This window comes from Leucoraja erinacea, chromosome 23 (genome assembly GCF_028641065.1).
Source record: "Leucoraja erinacea ecotype New England chromosome 23, Leri_hhj_1, whole genome shotgun sequence".
Taxonomy (NCBI): Eukaryota; Metazoa; Chordata; class Chondrichthyes; order Rajiformes; family Rajidae; genus Leucoraja; species Leucoraja erinaceus.
Genome location: NC_073399.1, coordinates 15,039,862 through 15,053,668, shown reverse-complemented (window position 1 = coordinate 15,053,668; position 13,807 = coordinate 15,039,862). Strand labels below are relative to the sequence as shown.

General features: G+C 42.2%; 1 protein-coding gene across 1 annotated transcript in view; it reads left to right on the top strand.

Moving 5' to 3' along the window:
• The window catches only part of LOC129708266 (E3 ubiquitin-protein ligase rnf213-beta-like), a 131,950-nt gene extending 118,500 nt beyond the window's left edge, over nucleotides 1-13,450 (top strand). The window contains exons 65-74 of the mRNA XM_055653911.1: nucleotides 556-801; nucleotides 2,051-2,183; nucleotides 2,809-2,898; nucleotides 3,624-3,786; nucleotides 4,824-5,025; nucleotides 5,630-5,707; nucleotides 7,573-7,770; nucleotides 8,635-8,724; nucleotides 10,264-10,442; nucleotides 11,842-13,450. Of these exons, the coding sequence (XP_055509886.1) occupies nucleotides 556-801; nucleotides 2,051-2,183; nucleotides 2,809-2,898; nucleotides 3,624-3,786; nucleotides 4,824-5,025; nucleotides 5,630-5,707; nucleotides 7,573-7,770; nucleotides 8,635-8,724; nucleotides 10,264-10,442; nucleotides 11,842-11,986 (1,524 nt within the window). The 3' untranslated portion in view covers nucleotides 11,987-13,450. The remainder of the gene's footprint in view (nucleotides 1-555; nucleotides 802-2,050; nucleotides 2,184-2,808; nucleotides 2,899-3,623; nucleotides 3,787-4,823; nucleotides 5,026-5,629; nucleotides 5,708-7,572; nucleotides 7,771-8,634; nucleotides 8,725-10,263; nucleotides 10,443-11,841) is intronic.
• Nucleotides 13,451-13,807: the final 357 nt, after the last annotated feature.

Here is a 13,807-nt window from a genome sequence, read left to right as displayed (position 1 = left end):
TCCGTCCAATATCTATTAAAGCACATAATTGTATCTGCTTCTTCGTTGTAGATATGGATTATCCCACCATTATGCACTGAAAATTCAATGTTAGTTGAGTTTAAAGATACAGCATGGAAATGGGGCCTTTGGCCCATCTAGTCCGCGTCGACCAGTAAACCCCCCCCCCCCCCCCCGTACACTAACACTATCCTGCGCACTGAGGATAATTTACAATTTGGAGCCAATTAATCTACAAGCCTGTATTTCTTTGGAGTGTGGGAGAAAACCGGAGAACCCGGAGAAAACCCACACAGTTCATAAGGAGAACGTACAAACTTCGTGCAGACAGCACCCGTAGACAAGATCGAACCTGGGACTCTGGCGCTGTAAGGCAGCAGCTCTACTGCAGAGTTACCGTGCCATCCCAAATTCAAAATGTGATTTCAAACATTGTACTCCATTAGCACTCAGCAATGATTAAATGTGGACCCAAACTTCCCTTCCTCCAAGTGTATTTTGTTTGTAAATGTTGACGGTACTGAGCCTGCTTTCCCATGTTCCTCTACTCCTCAGAACATTGATAAACGGTTGCCAGAAGTAACCAGGCAGATGAGTTCCGATGACAGAATCGGCGGGAGTCCAATTGTTAAAATGCTGTACGGAGACCCATCGGATTTTCTGACCTTTCCCCGTGACACTCTGGATTGTTCCTCTGCTTGGAAATGTCAACGACGGACATGTATAGAGAACTTCACTCACATTCTCGAGCAAAAGGATGGAAAGAAAGTGACCCCTATTCTGTGGCAATTTCTTCAAAAGGTAATTGAAGTGTTTTGCTTCACGAGGGGCGAGTTCTCAGTGAGAACAAAACGACAACAGAGCTTTTAAGCAATCGACTTTTTAGTTTGGTTCAGAGATACAGCATGGAAACAGGCCCTTCAGCCCACCTAGTCCACATTGAGTAATTTGCAGGGCTAGTCAGATGTGCCAGCATTTGACCCACATCACTTAAAAACATTCCAATACATATATCTGTCCAAATGTCTTTTGAATGTTGTAATTGTGTTCTATAGCTTCCTCTGGCAGCTCATTCCACATACAGACTACCCTCTGTGTGAAAATGAGTGCAGCGTAGGATCACCCAGTTAATTGCCAGGATGGCAGGACTGACATATGATGAAAGAATGGATCGGCTGGGCTTATATTCACTGGAATTTAGAAGGATGAGGGTGTTTATCTTATAGAAACATATAAAATTATTAAGGGATTGGACAAGCTAGATGCAGGAAAATGTTCCCGATGTTAGTAGAGTCCAGAACCAGAGGTCCCAGTTTAAGAATAAGAGGTAGGCCATTGAGGACTGAGATGAGGAAAAACATTTTCACCCAGAGAGTTATGAATCTGTGGAATTTTCAGCCACAGAAGGCGGTGGAGGCCAATTCACTGGATGTTTTCAAGAGAGAATTGGATATTGCTCTTAGGGCTAACAGAATCAAGGGATATGGGGAGAAAGCAGGAATGGGGTACTGATTCTGGATGATCAGCCAAAGTCATATTGAATGGCCGTGCTGGTTCGAAGGGCCGAATAGCCTACTCCTGCACCTATTTTCTATGTTCCTCATAAATGACCTTAGTTCTATGCACTCTAGGTTTAACATAGAAAATAGGTGCAATATTCGGCCGTAGGTCACTTAGCCCCATCCAAGCCGTTAATCTCATGGGAGACCTAGACAATATCAGGGAGGTTGAAATGACCCACTAATACGACCCTGTTATTTTTGAAGCTATCTGCCATCTCGTTACACAACGACTATTCCAATTCTCACTGACAATTGTGAGGCGTATAATACAGTCTCCCACAAAGTGATCAATCTCTTCTAGCTTCTAAGTTCTGCCCATACTAACGCAATAACACACAAACATGCATTTCAAAACAATCCTTAATTCCCCGAGAAATGTAATTCCCTGACCACATCGTGTATGTGGATCCTTAGTCTATGTAACTGAATGTCCAGGCTACCTAGAATAAAAATCCTACTTTGATAATAATGTATGCCTTATTTTCCAGGAGCGACATATTAGGATGCTGAAGTATTTGCCTGATCTTATTGAACTTCAGTACGAGTTAATCAGGATATTCCAATGCACCTCAAGTGTGAAATCAAGTAAAATTTCTCAATTTCTTCAACAAATTCCTGCAGGTAAAAGTTACTTTTTTTTCTTATAACGCTAGCCATATTAACCTGTGAAATAATTATTACCTACAAGGTACTATGAAAATAAAGGTGACGTATTCTGTTCAAAAAGTTTGAAATTGTTTGACAGTATGCTTCTGTTTAACTACCCTGCATGGTGGCCATCTCTGAGGTACCTAAAAGGCATAGAAGAGAGGAATGGGGCAATTTATTGGTAGCACAGCAGTGGTACCGTTTAAAGATCAGGATCAGTTTAGTTTATTGTCGCGTGTACCAAGGTGCAGTGAAATGCTTTTTCTTGTGTGCTGTCTAGTCAGCAGAAAGATGATATATGATTAGCAATTGAACCATTTACAGTGTATAGGCACATAAGGGAATAACGTTTAGTGGAAGGTAAAACCAGCAAATAAGGATAGTCCGAGGGTCACCGTAGATCATAGTTCAGCACTGCTCTCTGGTTGTGGTAGGATGGTTCAGTTGCCCGATAACAGCTGGGAAGAAAGTGTCCCTGAATCAGGAGGTGTGCGTTTTCACACTTCTATCCCCAGTGCACAGCGGGTGGGATTAGGCTGGCGGCATTAGGTATCATGAATGCTATTAGACTTAATTTTGGCTTTTTTTTTACTCGTAGGTCAACAAGGCCAAAAGCACAACTTTGAGAAATGGATCAAGATTTTCTTACAACTGTGGAATGAGCTGCGACTCTTATTGGCAAAAGATAGTGAGTGTGGTTTTGTTGTTGGCTCCACTTTATATTTGAATCTCCTTCTGTTGGATGGATATTGGGCTGTTACACCGTTCCTGACCTGCCGTCTCTTCTGACCAATTTTTACAACAATTTTCAACTTGCTAGTGCAGCAGAGTTCCATGTGCACCCTCTTTAATCGATGAAGTTGTGACCTAAATCTCAAAGCACCCTATGTAATCATACAGCAGTGTACATTTCTGACATTAATTGCTCTTGCAATACAACTTGGCTCAAGCATTGCTCAACCCTATTCATGACAAGCTATGTTCATACATCAAAGCTAGGTTGTCTTAATGCATGGAGACTAATGGTTCAACTTACAAAAGTTCACCATGTGCTGGAGTATCTCAACAGGTCAGGCAGCATCCTTGGAGAACATGGACAGATGGCGTTTCGGGTCAAGTCGCGTCTTCGTCTGAAGACATTTTACAGAAACCAATTAACCTACAAACCTGTACATCTTTGGATTGTTGTTGGCTACCAGAACAGCCGGAGAAAACCCATGCAATCACAGGGAAGAGATTCAAACTCCGTACAGACAATACTCATAGTCAGGATCAAACCTGGGACTCGGGCGCTGTAAGGCACCAACTCCACCGCTGCCCCACTGTGCATCTCAGTTCTTCAGTAAAAACCATTGAAGCCGTGTTTATTTAGCACTGATTGAGGTGTGTTTTTATTTATTTTTTGTTTTTCAGATCCTGCAATCCCACAAGAATTGCATCAGGATTTAACTTTGGACAGTCCCATTGAAGTTCTGTTGCCCCAGCAACAGGGCCTGGGTCTTTGTACCACGACACTAACCAAGTTTCTCATTGGAGTTCAAAATGATCTCATTAGGGCCATCAGTGAGCGCAAGAAGTAAGCACTTTCCTGCTTCTGTTTCATGTGAACAATAGAAGGTGAATGCAAAGAAAAGGCTCAACCTCCTGCCTGTCTGCCACCAACAGCTCACCCTGCCACCACCACCACCACAGCAAGTGAACCTATGCAGTATCCCCACATAATACTTTCTAGAGAGTATATCAGCCAGCACATTTTCCGGGCCCAAATTGGGTTTAGAGTCAAACAGCGAGGAAACAAGCCCTTCGTCCCAACTTGTCCACATCGACCAATACGAGTCCCACCGGCCTGCAATGGGCCCCATATCCCTCTAAACCTGCCCTATCCATGTACCTTTCTAAATGTTTCTTAAACATTGCAATAGTATCTGCCTCAACTACCTTCTCCGACAGGTTATTCCATACACCCACCACTCTTTGTGTAAAATAAAAAGTTACCTTTCGGGTTTCTATTAAATCTTTCCACCCCCCTCATCTTAAACCTATGTCCTCTGGTTCTCGATTCCCCCACTGGGCAAGAGAGTCTGTGCGTTTACCCGAACCACCAGTGAAAACTGGCACATGCTCACCGGACTTCCCCCTTTTTGAAGTCACTAATTAGTTCCTTGGTTTCATTGACACTGAATAAGAGTAACTCTATCTCTGTCCCCCTCTCCCTCCCCCTCTCTTTTCACCGTCTGTAACTCTGCAACTGGAATGTGTGCAGGACATTATGCCCTATTGCTTATCCATCAGTATTATCACTGGTAGACGCAAAGCGCTGCGGTAACTCTGCAGGTCAGGCAGCATCTCTGGAGATAAAGGATGGGTGACATTTTGGGTCAGGACCCTTCTTCAGACTCCAGTCTGAAAAATCACTCATCCTTTTGCTCCAGAGATGCTGCCTGACCCGCTGAGTTACTCCAGCACGAACCAACATGAACCATGAACCAACAGCTTTGGCATGAACCAACAACTGCAGTTTTTTGTTTCTACACTAAGTATTATCGCTGGTACTTTAGAGTGACAAATCAATGCATAATGTACAATATATGGGTTATTTTTATTTCCTGTTAGATTGTCCATTAGCCCAGAGGCAATACTCGATGCACATTTAATTCTCTGCGACCCGGACAAGGACCTCATCCCAATTGTGTTGTCGAACTGCCAGTACACCCTGGAGAAAGGGCAGGAGACATTACCCGAGTACGATGTCAGGAACATTGAGAGGCAACTCATACGACAGTTCCTCCAAGGGAAACCAACAATAGTTGATTCGGTAAGTTTGTTTTTTAATTGAAGAGTCTGTTCAATACTGGGCCCCACATCAGAGGAAGGATTTGCAGGCCCTGGAGAGGGTCCAGAGGAGGTTTACAAGAATGATCCCAGGAATGAGTGGATTAACATGATGAGTGTTTGATGGCACTGGGCCTGTACTCGCTGGAGTTTAGAAGAATGAGGAGGGACCTCATTGAAATGTACAGGATAGTGAAAAGCTTGGAGAGTGGATATGGAGAGGATGTTTCCATTAATTGGAGAGTCTAGGACTAGAGGTCAAAGCAGCAGAATTAAAGGACGTTCATTTAGGAAGATGTCAAAGTCAATTTTATTCGAGAAGGAATTTCTTTAATCAGAGGGATTGAATCTATGGAATTGTTTGCCACAGAAGGCTGTGGAGGCCAAGTCAATGGATATTTTTTAAAGCAGAGATAGATAGATTCTTGATTAGTGCCTGTCAGGGGTTATGGGGAGAAGGCAGGAGAACAGGGTTAGGAGGGAGAGATAGATCAGCCATGATTGAATGGTGGAGTAGACTTGATGGGCCGACTGGCCTAATTCTGCTCCTACAACCTTAATTTATTTTAAACATTTCTCTGTTACAGAAAATTCCTAAGTTTGTATCCAGGCGTGAAAGAGATTACTTAACCATCTTTAAGGAGCTGAAATCAAAAATACCTCAGGTAATAACTCGGGCCTGGGCAAGGACCTGTTTTCACACTGTATTATTTTATGACTCTAATTATTTTGATCAAATAAAATCAATTTTGTAACCCAGAAGCAAGAGCAAAAAACTGCACGAAAAAGAATTGCTTTGTTCAATATTGGCAACTCAAGGTAGATTCTTTGCAGACTTGTTCGTAGTGTAGCTGCATTGTCTTCTGGTTCAATCTTACTCTCAGTGATAGCAAAAAAGTGCAGCATGTTAGCATGTTTCTGACCTATATTTTGGGTTGCTTGCATGGTGGCACAGTTAGTAGAGTTGCTGCAACCTGACTTGTGATGCGGCCGTGTGGAGTTTGCACATTGTCTCCTTGACCACAACAATTACCACCGGGTGATCCGGTATCTGCCCACAACACAAAGGCAGGTTAATTGGTCAAAGTAAAATATCCCTAGTGTCAAGGTAAGTAACAGGATCTACAGAGTGGAAATGTCACATATTAGAGGACGTAGCTTGAAAGTGAGAGGGGCAAGGTGTAATGTCGACTTACTAGGAGAGTATATTTTACTGACAGTGGTAGATGCATTGAATGTACTGTGGAGAGAGGTTGTGGAAGTAGGATTGTTAGCAACTCTGAAGGGGCATTTATACAGATGCATGAATAGGGATACAGACCATCAAAAGCGAAGAGTGTTTAATTGCCACATGTACCGAAAAATTGAACAATGAAATTCTTGCAGCAGCAGCAGAGCAGATCAGTAAACACAGTATTCATAGATAATATATTAAGTAAAATAAAGTTCTAGAAATTAAAATTAAAATAATATTTGTAAAAACAAACAAAAGCCCGATATTGACAGTGCAACCATCCCTGGTGAAACTACCTAGTTTGTAGATTGGTTGGTGTTTGTAGTGTTCAAGAGCCTGATGGTTGTTGAGAAGAATCTATTCCTAAATCTGGATGTCATTCTTCTATCTTCCTGATGGCAGGAGTGAAATGAGAGTGTGATGAGTGTCAGATGGGATTAGTTTAAAATGGCATCATGGCTAGCATGTACATCATGGGCCAAAGGGCCTGTCCCTGTACTGTAGTGCACTGTTTTATTTTCTCTACAGTGTGTAGATCGACTCATTAAGCATTAGCAGTCAATAGCAACGAAATGTAATGCAATATTTGTCTTCAAATGAGCACTAAGTGCATAGTGCAGCAATTGTGGGCTGGATCTCTTGGGCTAGCTGAATGATTTGTGGCACACACACTGCCAACTTGATGTTGGATAGAAATATTGAGATAAATTAATTTAATCTGCCTGTACATGATCCATTCTCTGCGTATCAATGCGTTGACCCAAAAAACCAATTGGAACAATAGACATTTATTGATCAAACTATCATGGCACACAGTCTGTTTTTTTTGTTTTTTTAACAGTTCTCTTGTTATTTTCTTTCTAGCTATCTTGCTCTGCTTGCCTGTTGTATTTGCAGTTGGTTCATAGTCAAACTTCCAACTATGCGGAATGGGTGTAAGCAAGAGGCACGCAGCAGGTCAAACCCTCCAAACATTCTGCATTATTAACACCCACACCAATATAGTTGTGACTTCTCGCTGTGCACTAACATTCCACAAAGCTGATTGTAAGAACATTGTGTCATTTCATGACTGTGTGCCATGACATTTTTAATTCAATTTCAATTTTATTTTTAATGTTTTATTATTTATTTATTATTTATTTTTATTATTTTTTTGTGATTTTTATATGATACTGCCTGTAAGGGAAATTCATTTCGTTGTCTCAAATTGAGACAATGACAATAAATTTGAATACAATACAATACAATTGACTTCAAAAATATTCAGCCTTCTGTTGATCATTTTTTCCCCAGACAATATTGTTGCACTCTATGTGCACTGCAGTGACTACATCGCTGAAGTCCTACAGTGACATCTGCGATGCTCTGGATATCATTGAGATTGTGGTTGGATTTCTCGCGACCGCAGGTGGAGACCAAGAATACCAGCTGCTTGCGTATCTCAAAGAAACCTTGCGGATGGATCGGCGAGTGTTGGCCTGTGTCAGCAAGGTGTGTATTTTTGTGGCTGCCATTGCAGTTAATATCTGCAAAATGTTCTAATTGATTGATTGAAAGATACAGCTTCGAAACGGGGCCTTCAACCCAACCCACCGATCAACATGTCCCATCCTCCGGCAGCTCGTTCCATACACCCACCACCCTTTGTGTGAAAAAGTTACCCCTCCGGTTCCTATTAAATCTTTCCCCCCTTACCTTAAATCTATGTCCTCCAGTTCTCAATTCCCCTGCTCTGGGCAAGAGATGTTGTGCATCAACTCGATCTATTCCTCTCATGATTTTGTACACCTATATAGGATCACCCCTCGTCCTCCTGTACTCCAGAGAATAGAGTCCCAGGCCACTCAACCTCTCCCCAGAGCTCAGGCCCTCAAGTCCTGGCAATAGCCTCGTAAATATTCTTGGAACCTTTTCTAGCATGACAACATCTTTCCTCTAACAGAACTGAATACATGACTCTATATACTCACCAATGTCTTGTAAGTAAGTAAGTAAGTTTATTGGCCAAGTATTCACATACAAGGAATTTGCCTTGGTGCTCCGACCACAAGTAACAACATGACACACAGTGACAGTTACGACTGCAAGGTGATCTCACAACTTCTATACTCAATACTCTGATTAATAATGTTTCATGTTACCCCGTCACAAGCAAGCACAACTGGAAAGTTATACTGCATGTTGATTAAATTTACGCACAAGAGTACAAAGATCACATGATCCTGCAGCGTGTTATCTGCAGTTAATCTGCCAATGCTGCCAAACGTAAACTTGGCCTGCATCAGCATAGTAGCTTTCTTTTGCATTTTTCAGGCTTTTGTATCATTCAGGATGTTTTTGCTCTTTTTCTGCCAGGCTTTTGCAGAGTGCAGACTGAAGCACGCTATCTCCCTTTGGCAACTTCTGTCGTCTTGGAAATCAGAGGTCATGCTCGGCACCAGAAAGGTAAGAATACGAACAACTGTATTCATGTTATCAACACAATTATTCAACAGAAGCAACATAAATTACAGATTAGATAAGGGATTAGCACATAAATAAAAAAATGATTTATTGAACGAGTTGCAGATAGAAACTCAAATATCCAAGAATCTCTCCATTCGACTTTCACGCTCTCCCTCCCTCCGTCTCATGCCCCCTCATACACACACACTCTCCCTCCCTCCATCTCATGCCCCCTCATACACACACTCTCCCTCCCTCCCTCCATCTCATGCCCCCTCATACACACACACTCTCCCTCCCTCCCTCCGTCTCAATCTCCCTCATACACACACACACTCTCTCTCTTTTTTTCCTTTGATGGGGAAATGCTTATCAAAGGACCATTGCAGATTAAGTTAATGTTGAAAGAGCTGATATGAATAGAACAAACCCATCAGATTATGAATATCAAAGGAACATTGAGGATCTCTGTTTTTCAGTGAAATAATTCATGAAGCCTCCGGAATGCTAATTATACAGTACCATTGATTTTTGAAAACACTGATTTATTACTTACACTTTGTTACACCTTGAACCTCAAGCTGCCTCGACGAAATTTCTGCTTAATAAAATTAGTTTTGTTCAGTTCAGTGATACAGAGTGGAAACGGCCCATTCGGCTCACCATGGCCACGCACAATAGGGACAATTTACCATTTTTGCCAAAGCCAATTAACCCCCAAACCTTATGTGTCTTTGGAGTGTGAGGAGAAACCGGATCTCCCGGAGAAAACTCGAGCGGTCACAGGGAGAACGTGCAAACTCCGTACAGACAGCACAAGTGGTCAGGATCGAACCCAGGTCTCTGGCGCTGCAAGGCAGCAACTCTACCGCTGGGCCGCCGTGATGTTGCTGCCTGGGTCAAGGATGTACCATTTCAACGAGATCTAATCTTAGTAAAATAAGCCCCTGAACACATTACAGATTAAATGTACTTCATATATTTACATGAGGAAACCATTTTGAAACCAGGGAATAAAGCACTCGCAGAACAAGCTAACGCGCTCTAATACAAAGTATTAACATCAGAGAACCAGGCAGTGGGTTAACTGAGTTCATGTGGTGCTTACACTTCCCACAAGATTTCTTCTATCGTTGAACTTTCACTTTAGCTATATTCATCTTGAAGTTAGACACAGTATTCACCCCGTGAGGGCAGGTTCTGTTTGATTTATCGTTGACTATTTTATATTTATAACGTCCTATTCCGGTTCCTCATCGTGCGATACAAGTTAGTCAACTAAAACCTCAGAGTAACCTACAGTTCTTTTTACTCTGAAGATAGACACAAAAAGTTGGAGTAGCTCAGTGGGTCCGGCAGCATCTCTGGAGAAAAGGAATAGGTGATGTTTTGGGTGGAGACCCTTCTTTAGACTGAAAGTCAGGGGAAAGGGAAATGAGCAATATAGCCGGGGATATAGAACAAATGAATGAAAGATACGCTGAAATGTAACCATGTTAATGGAGACAGGTCAAGTTTTCTACTCCATTACCCCGGCAGAACCCATTCGAAAGGATTCCTGAGACGTACGCAGAACACTTGCTTCCCGCTGAAGAAGAGAAACTGAAGACATTCTTTGCAAGTACAGACATCAATGCATTCATCTGGGAGCTCCATGAGATTCTGATGCTGAAAACTGCTCAAAGCAACGAAGAGGATAACTTCCGACCTGACTGGGGGTAATGTATATCTGTAGTTACAACCTTGCTGGAGGCAGATATGAACTTGGGCAGAGAAGAGTACTTTCAATCCACTTTGATTAAAGTTGACACAAAGGTCTTGAATTAACAACAGCACCTCACCAATAATCCCCCTACAGCCACCACTAACCCTGTCTGTGGAAAAGCCTGCAGTTCTCATATGATGTATGATGAGCATTTGACGATACTGGACCTGAAATTGCTGGAGGGGGATCTCATTGAAACGTAACAAACAGAGAAAGGCCTGGAATGAGTGGATGCGGAGAGGATGTTTCCACTGGTGGGAAAGTCTCGGACCAGAGGGCACAGCCTCAAAATAAAAGGATGTGCCTTTGGGAAGTAAATTAGGAGGAATTTCTTTAGTCCGAGGATGGGGAATCTATGGAGCTCATTGCCACAGTAGAGGCCGTCAGTGTGTATTTAAAGTGGAGATTGACAAGTTCTTGATGAGTAAGGATGGCAAAAGCTATGGGAAGAAGGGAAAAGAATGGAGTTGAATGGGAAAGATAGAACGGCCATGATAGAATGGCGGAGTAGGCTCGATGGGTCGAATGGCCTAATTCTGCTTCTATGACATGAACGTGAGTGGATGCTCAAACCCAAGTAGACGGTGATGGCAATGACTTGATAACAGTGCACGTGGCTTAATTCACAACTCTCCTGTGTCTGACCTTCTGCTCCACGGGAGGTTTCTGTCCTCCCTGAGCTCGCCTTGGGACACCTGCGTTACGGTGTGACAGGTGTACCGACCCAGTCAAACTCCCCACCTGCCACTGTCTCCGGGTTTAATGGATCAAGCTAAGGGTTTGATGGATCAAGTCCCATTCAAAAACTTGGGATACAACTTGAGTTACAACAATTTGGATTTTCACCCTGGTGCAATGCAGAGTACTGCTGCAATGCAGAGTGCTGCTGCAATGCAGAGTGCTGCTGCAATGCAGAGTGCTGCTGCAATCTCATGACATGTTGAACTGAGGCTCCCGCGGGTGGATATGGTGCAATTGTGAAGAACAGGAAATATTTCCCTTGTGTCCAGGGCCATATTTACCCTGCAATCAACATCTCTAATTCTGATTCAATATCACATTTGCTGTTTATGAGAATTTGAAGGCCGAAATTAGCCGATGGTTGTCCCATATTAGAACAGGGACTATACAAAGCTATTGTCTAGAATTAGGCTGGCTGGTCTTTTATTCACTTGACAGACTGGCTGATGGGCTGAATGGCTCCCTTTGTTTAGCATGAATTGTCTGTAATTCATTGACTGTAAAGCAGGTTGTGATTTGCTGTGATTGAGCAAGGTGCCACACACTGCAAGAGCAAACCTCTCTTTAACGCTCATCGTTTGTCTTAAGCACTTGTTTTGTTTTTCTTCCAGGCTCAAAGAAACTATTTCCACATACCTGGAGCTCAAAGGAATCGGCCCCCTCTCAGGAATGGATGACAACCTTCCCGATGGAATAACTCTGGCTAAAGCCATTCAGACCTGGAAACTTGCAGTGGATTTCAAGAAAACCATTTGACAGTTTTCACTTGATCATGTGTATTACAGATGATCAACAGAGAGAATTCCTGTTGGTAACGTTATGTTGTTGGTACCATTATATTAGAGTCCTCCTTATTCAATGCTCCAATGTTTTCTCCAGTCTCCTTGTGAATGTATTATTTTGCAACAGTTGTGCTGCCAAGCATAACTTTTTCGAACTTTGTAGAAAATTGTATAATCACTTCAATAGCTTATACAATGGGAAAGATTCTTAAAGTGGAATATTGAAACTTACGAAGAAAGTTCAGCATTGTGCAATTTAAAATGGGCCATTTAGTAATTTAAATAAAGAGCTTGACGGTTTACAAAGAACGGCAACTTGTGACCAATTTTGCTAATGACTTCAGTGAACATGTGCCACTATTTGGCACCAGGGTTTCACATCAAAGTCCCATAGAAATACTGAGTGCATCAGTTTCCGAGTCAACTTGAGAGTAAATTATTTCCCTTCAAATTATCTATATAAATAATTTCCTTTCTGTAAAATTCAAATTTGCTTGTGTTTTTGGACTGTTCAACAAAGCAAAAGAAGCATAAAAATAGCAAAAGTGTATAAAATCATGAGAGGAATTGTCTCTTGCCCACAGTAGGTGAATCGAGAACCAGGGAAGAGGGAAAGATTTATTTGGAACCTGAGGGGTAACATTTTCACACAATTGGTGGTGGGTGTCCAGAACAAGCTGCCAGAGGAAGTAGTTGAGGCGGGGACTATCCCAACATTTAAGAAACAGTTAGACAAGTACATGGATAGGACAGGTTTGGAGGTATATGGACCAAACGCGGGCAGGTGGGACTACTGTAGCTGTGGCAGGTTGGCCAGTGTGGGCAAGTTGGGCCAAAGGGCCTGTTTCCATACTGTATCACTCTGACTCTATGACTCTAAACACAGATGCTAGAAATCCGAAATAAAAGGGAATAGGTGGCACAAATGTTCAGCTGGTAGAGATGAGTCTCAGCCCCAGCGACCTGGGTCCAGTCCTGACTTCTAGTGCTGTCTGCTGGAGTTTGCACCTTCTCTCTGCGTCCACACGGAGTTCCTCCGGGCGATCCAGTTTCCTCCCACATCACAAAGACGTACAGGTTAGTCAATTTATCAGCCGCTGTAAATTGCCCCAAATGTTTAGATGAGTAGAACAATCTAGATGGTTTGATGGGAATGTTGGAAGTATAAAATGGGATTAGGTGATTAGTAATTAGATGTATGATTGTTTGTGAAGACTAAAGTGTCGAGGAGCTTTTTTCTATGATGTACATCGAGATGAAAATATTGATAATTTGCTAATGAAAATAAATAACTTTTCAATAAACCTATCAAATCCAATCTCTCCTTTCCAGACAACAACCTGGTGATTTTTTTCTGCACGCTCTCTTTTGCTATACATCCTTCCTGTCGTGTGATGATCAGAATTGCACACTATACTGCAAATGTGACGTAACCAGTGTTTTGAACAGCTGCGACATGGCATCCTAACATTTATACTCAATGCCTCCGCCTATGCAGGCAGCAATGCCAAATGTCCTTTTTCACTATGTCTAGGAAAGAACTGCAGCTTACACCCCAGCGGTATGAATATTAACTTCTCCAACTTCAAGTAATCCTTACTTTCCCACATCCTTCTGTGGCGGAGCCTGGGCCTGCGCTAGCGAAGAATCCTCTTGTTTCAGTGAAGAGAAACCGATGTGAGCGATCCTGAATTTGGACGTCGCACGGCGTCGGGTTTATATATATATATATATATATGCCATATATTATATATATATATATATATATATATATATAATATATATATAATATCGG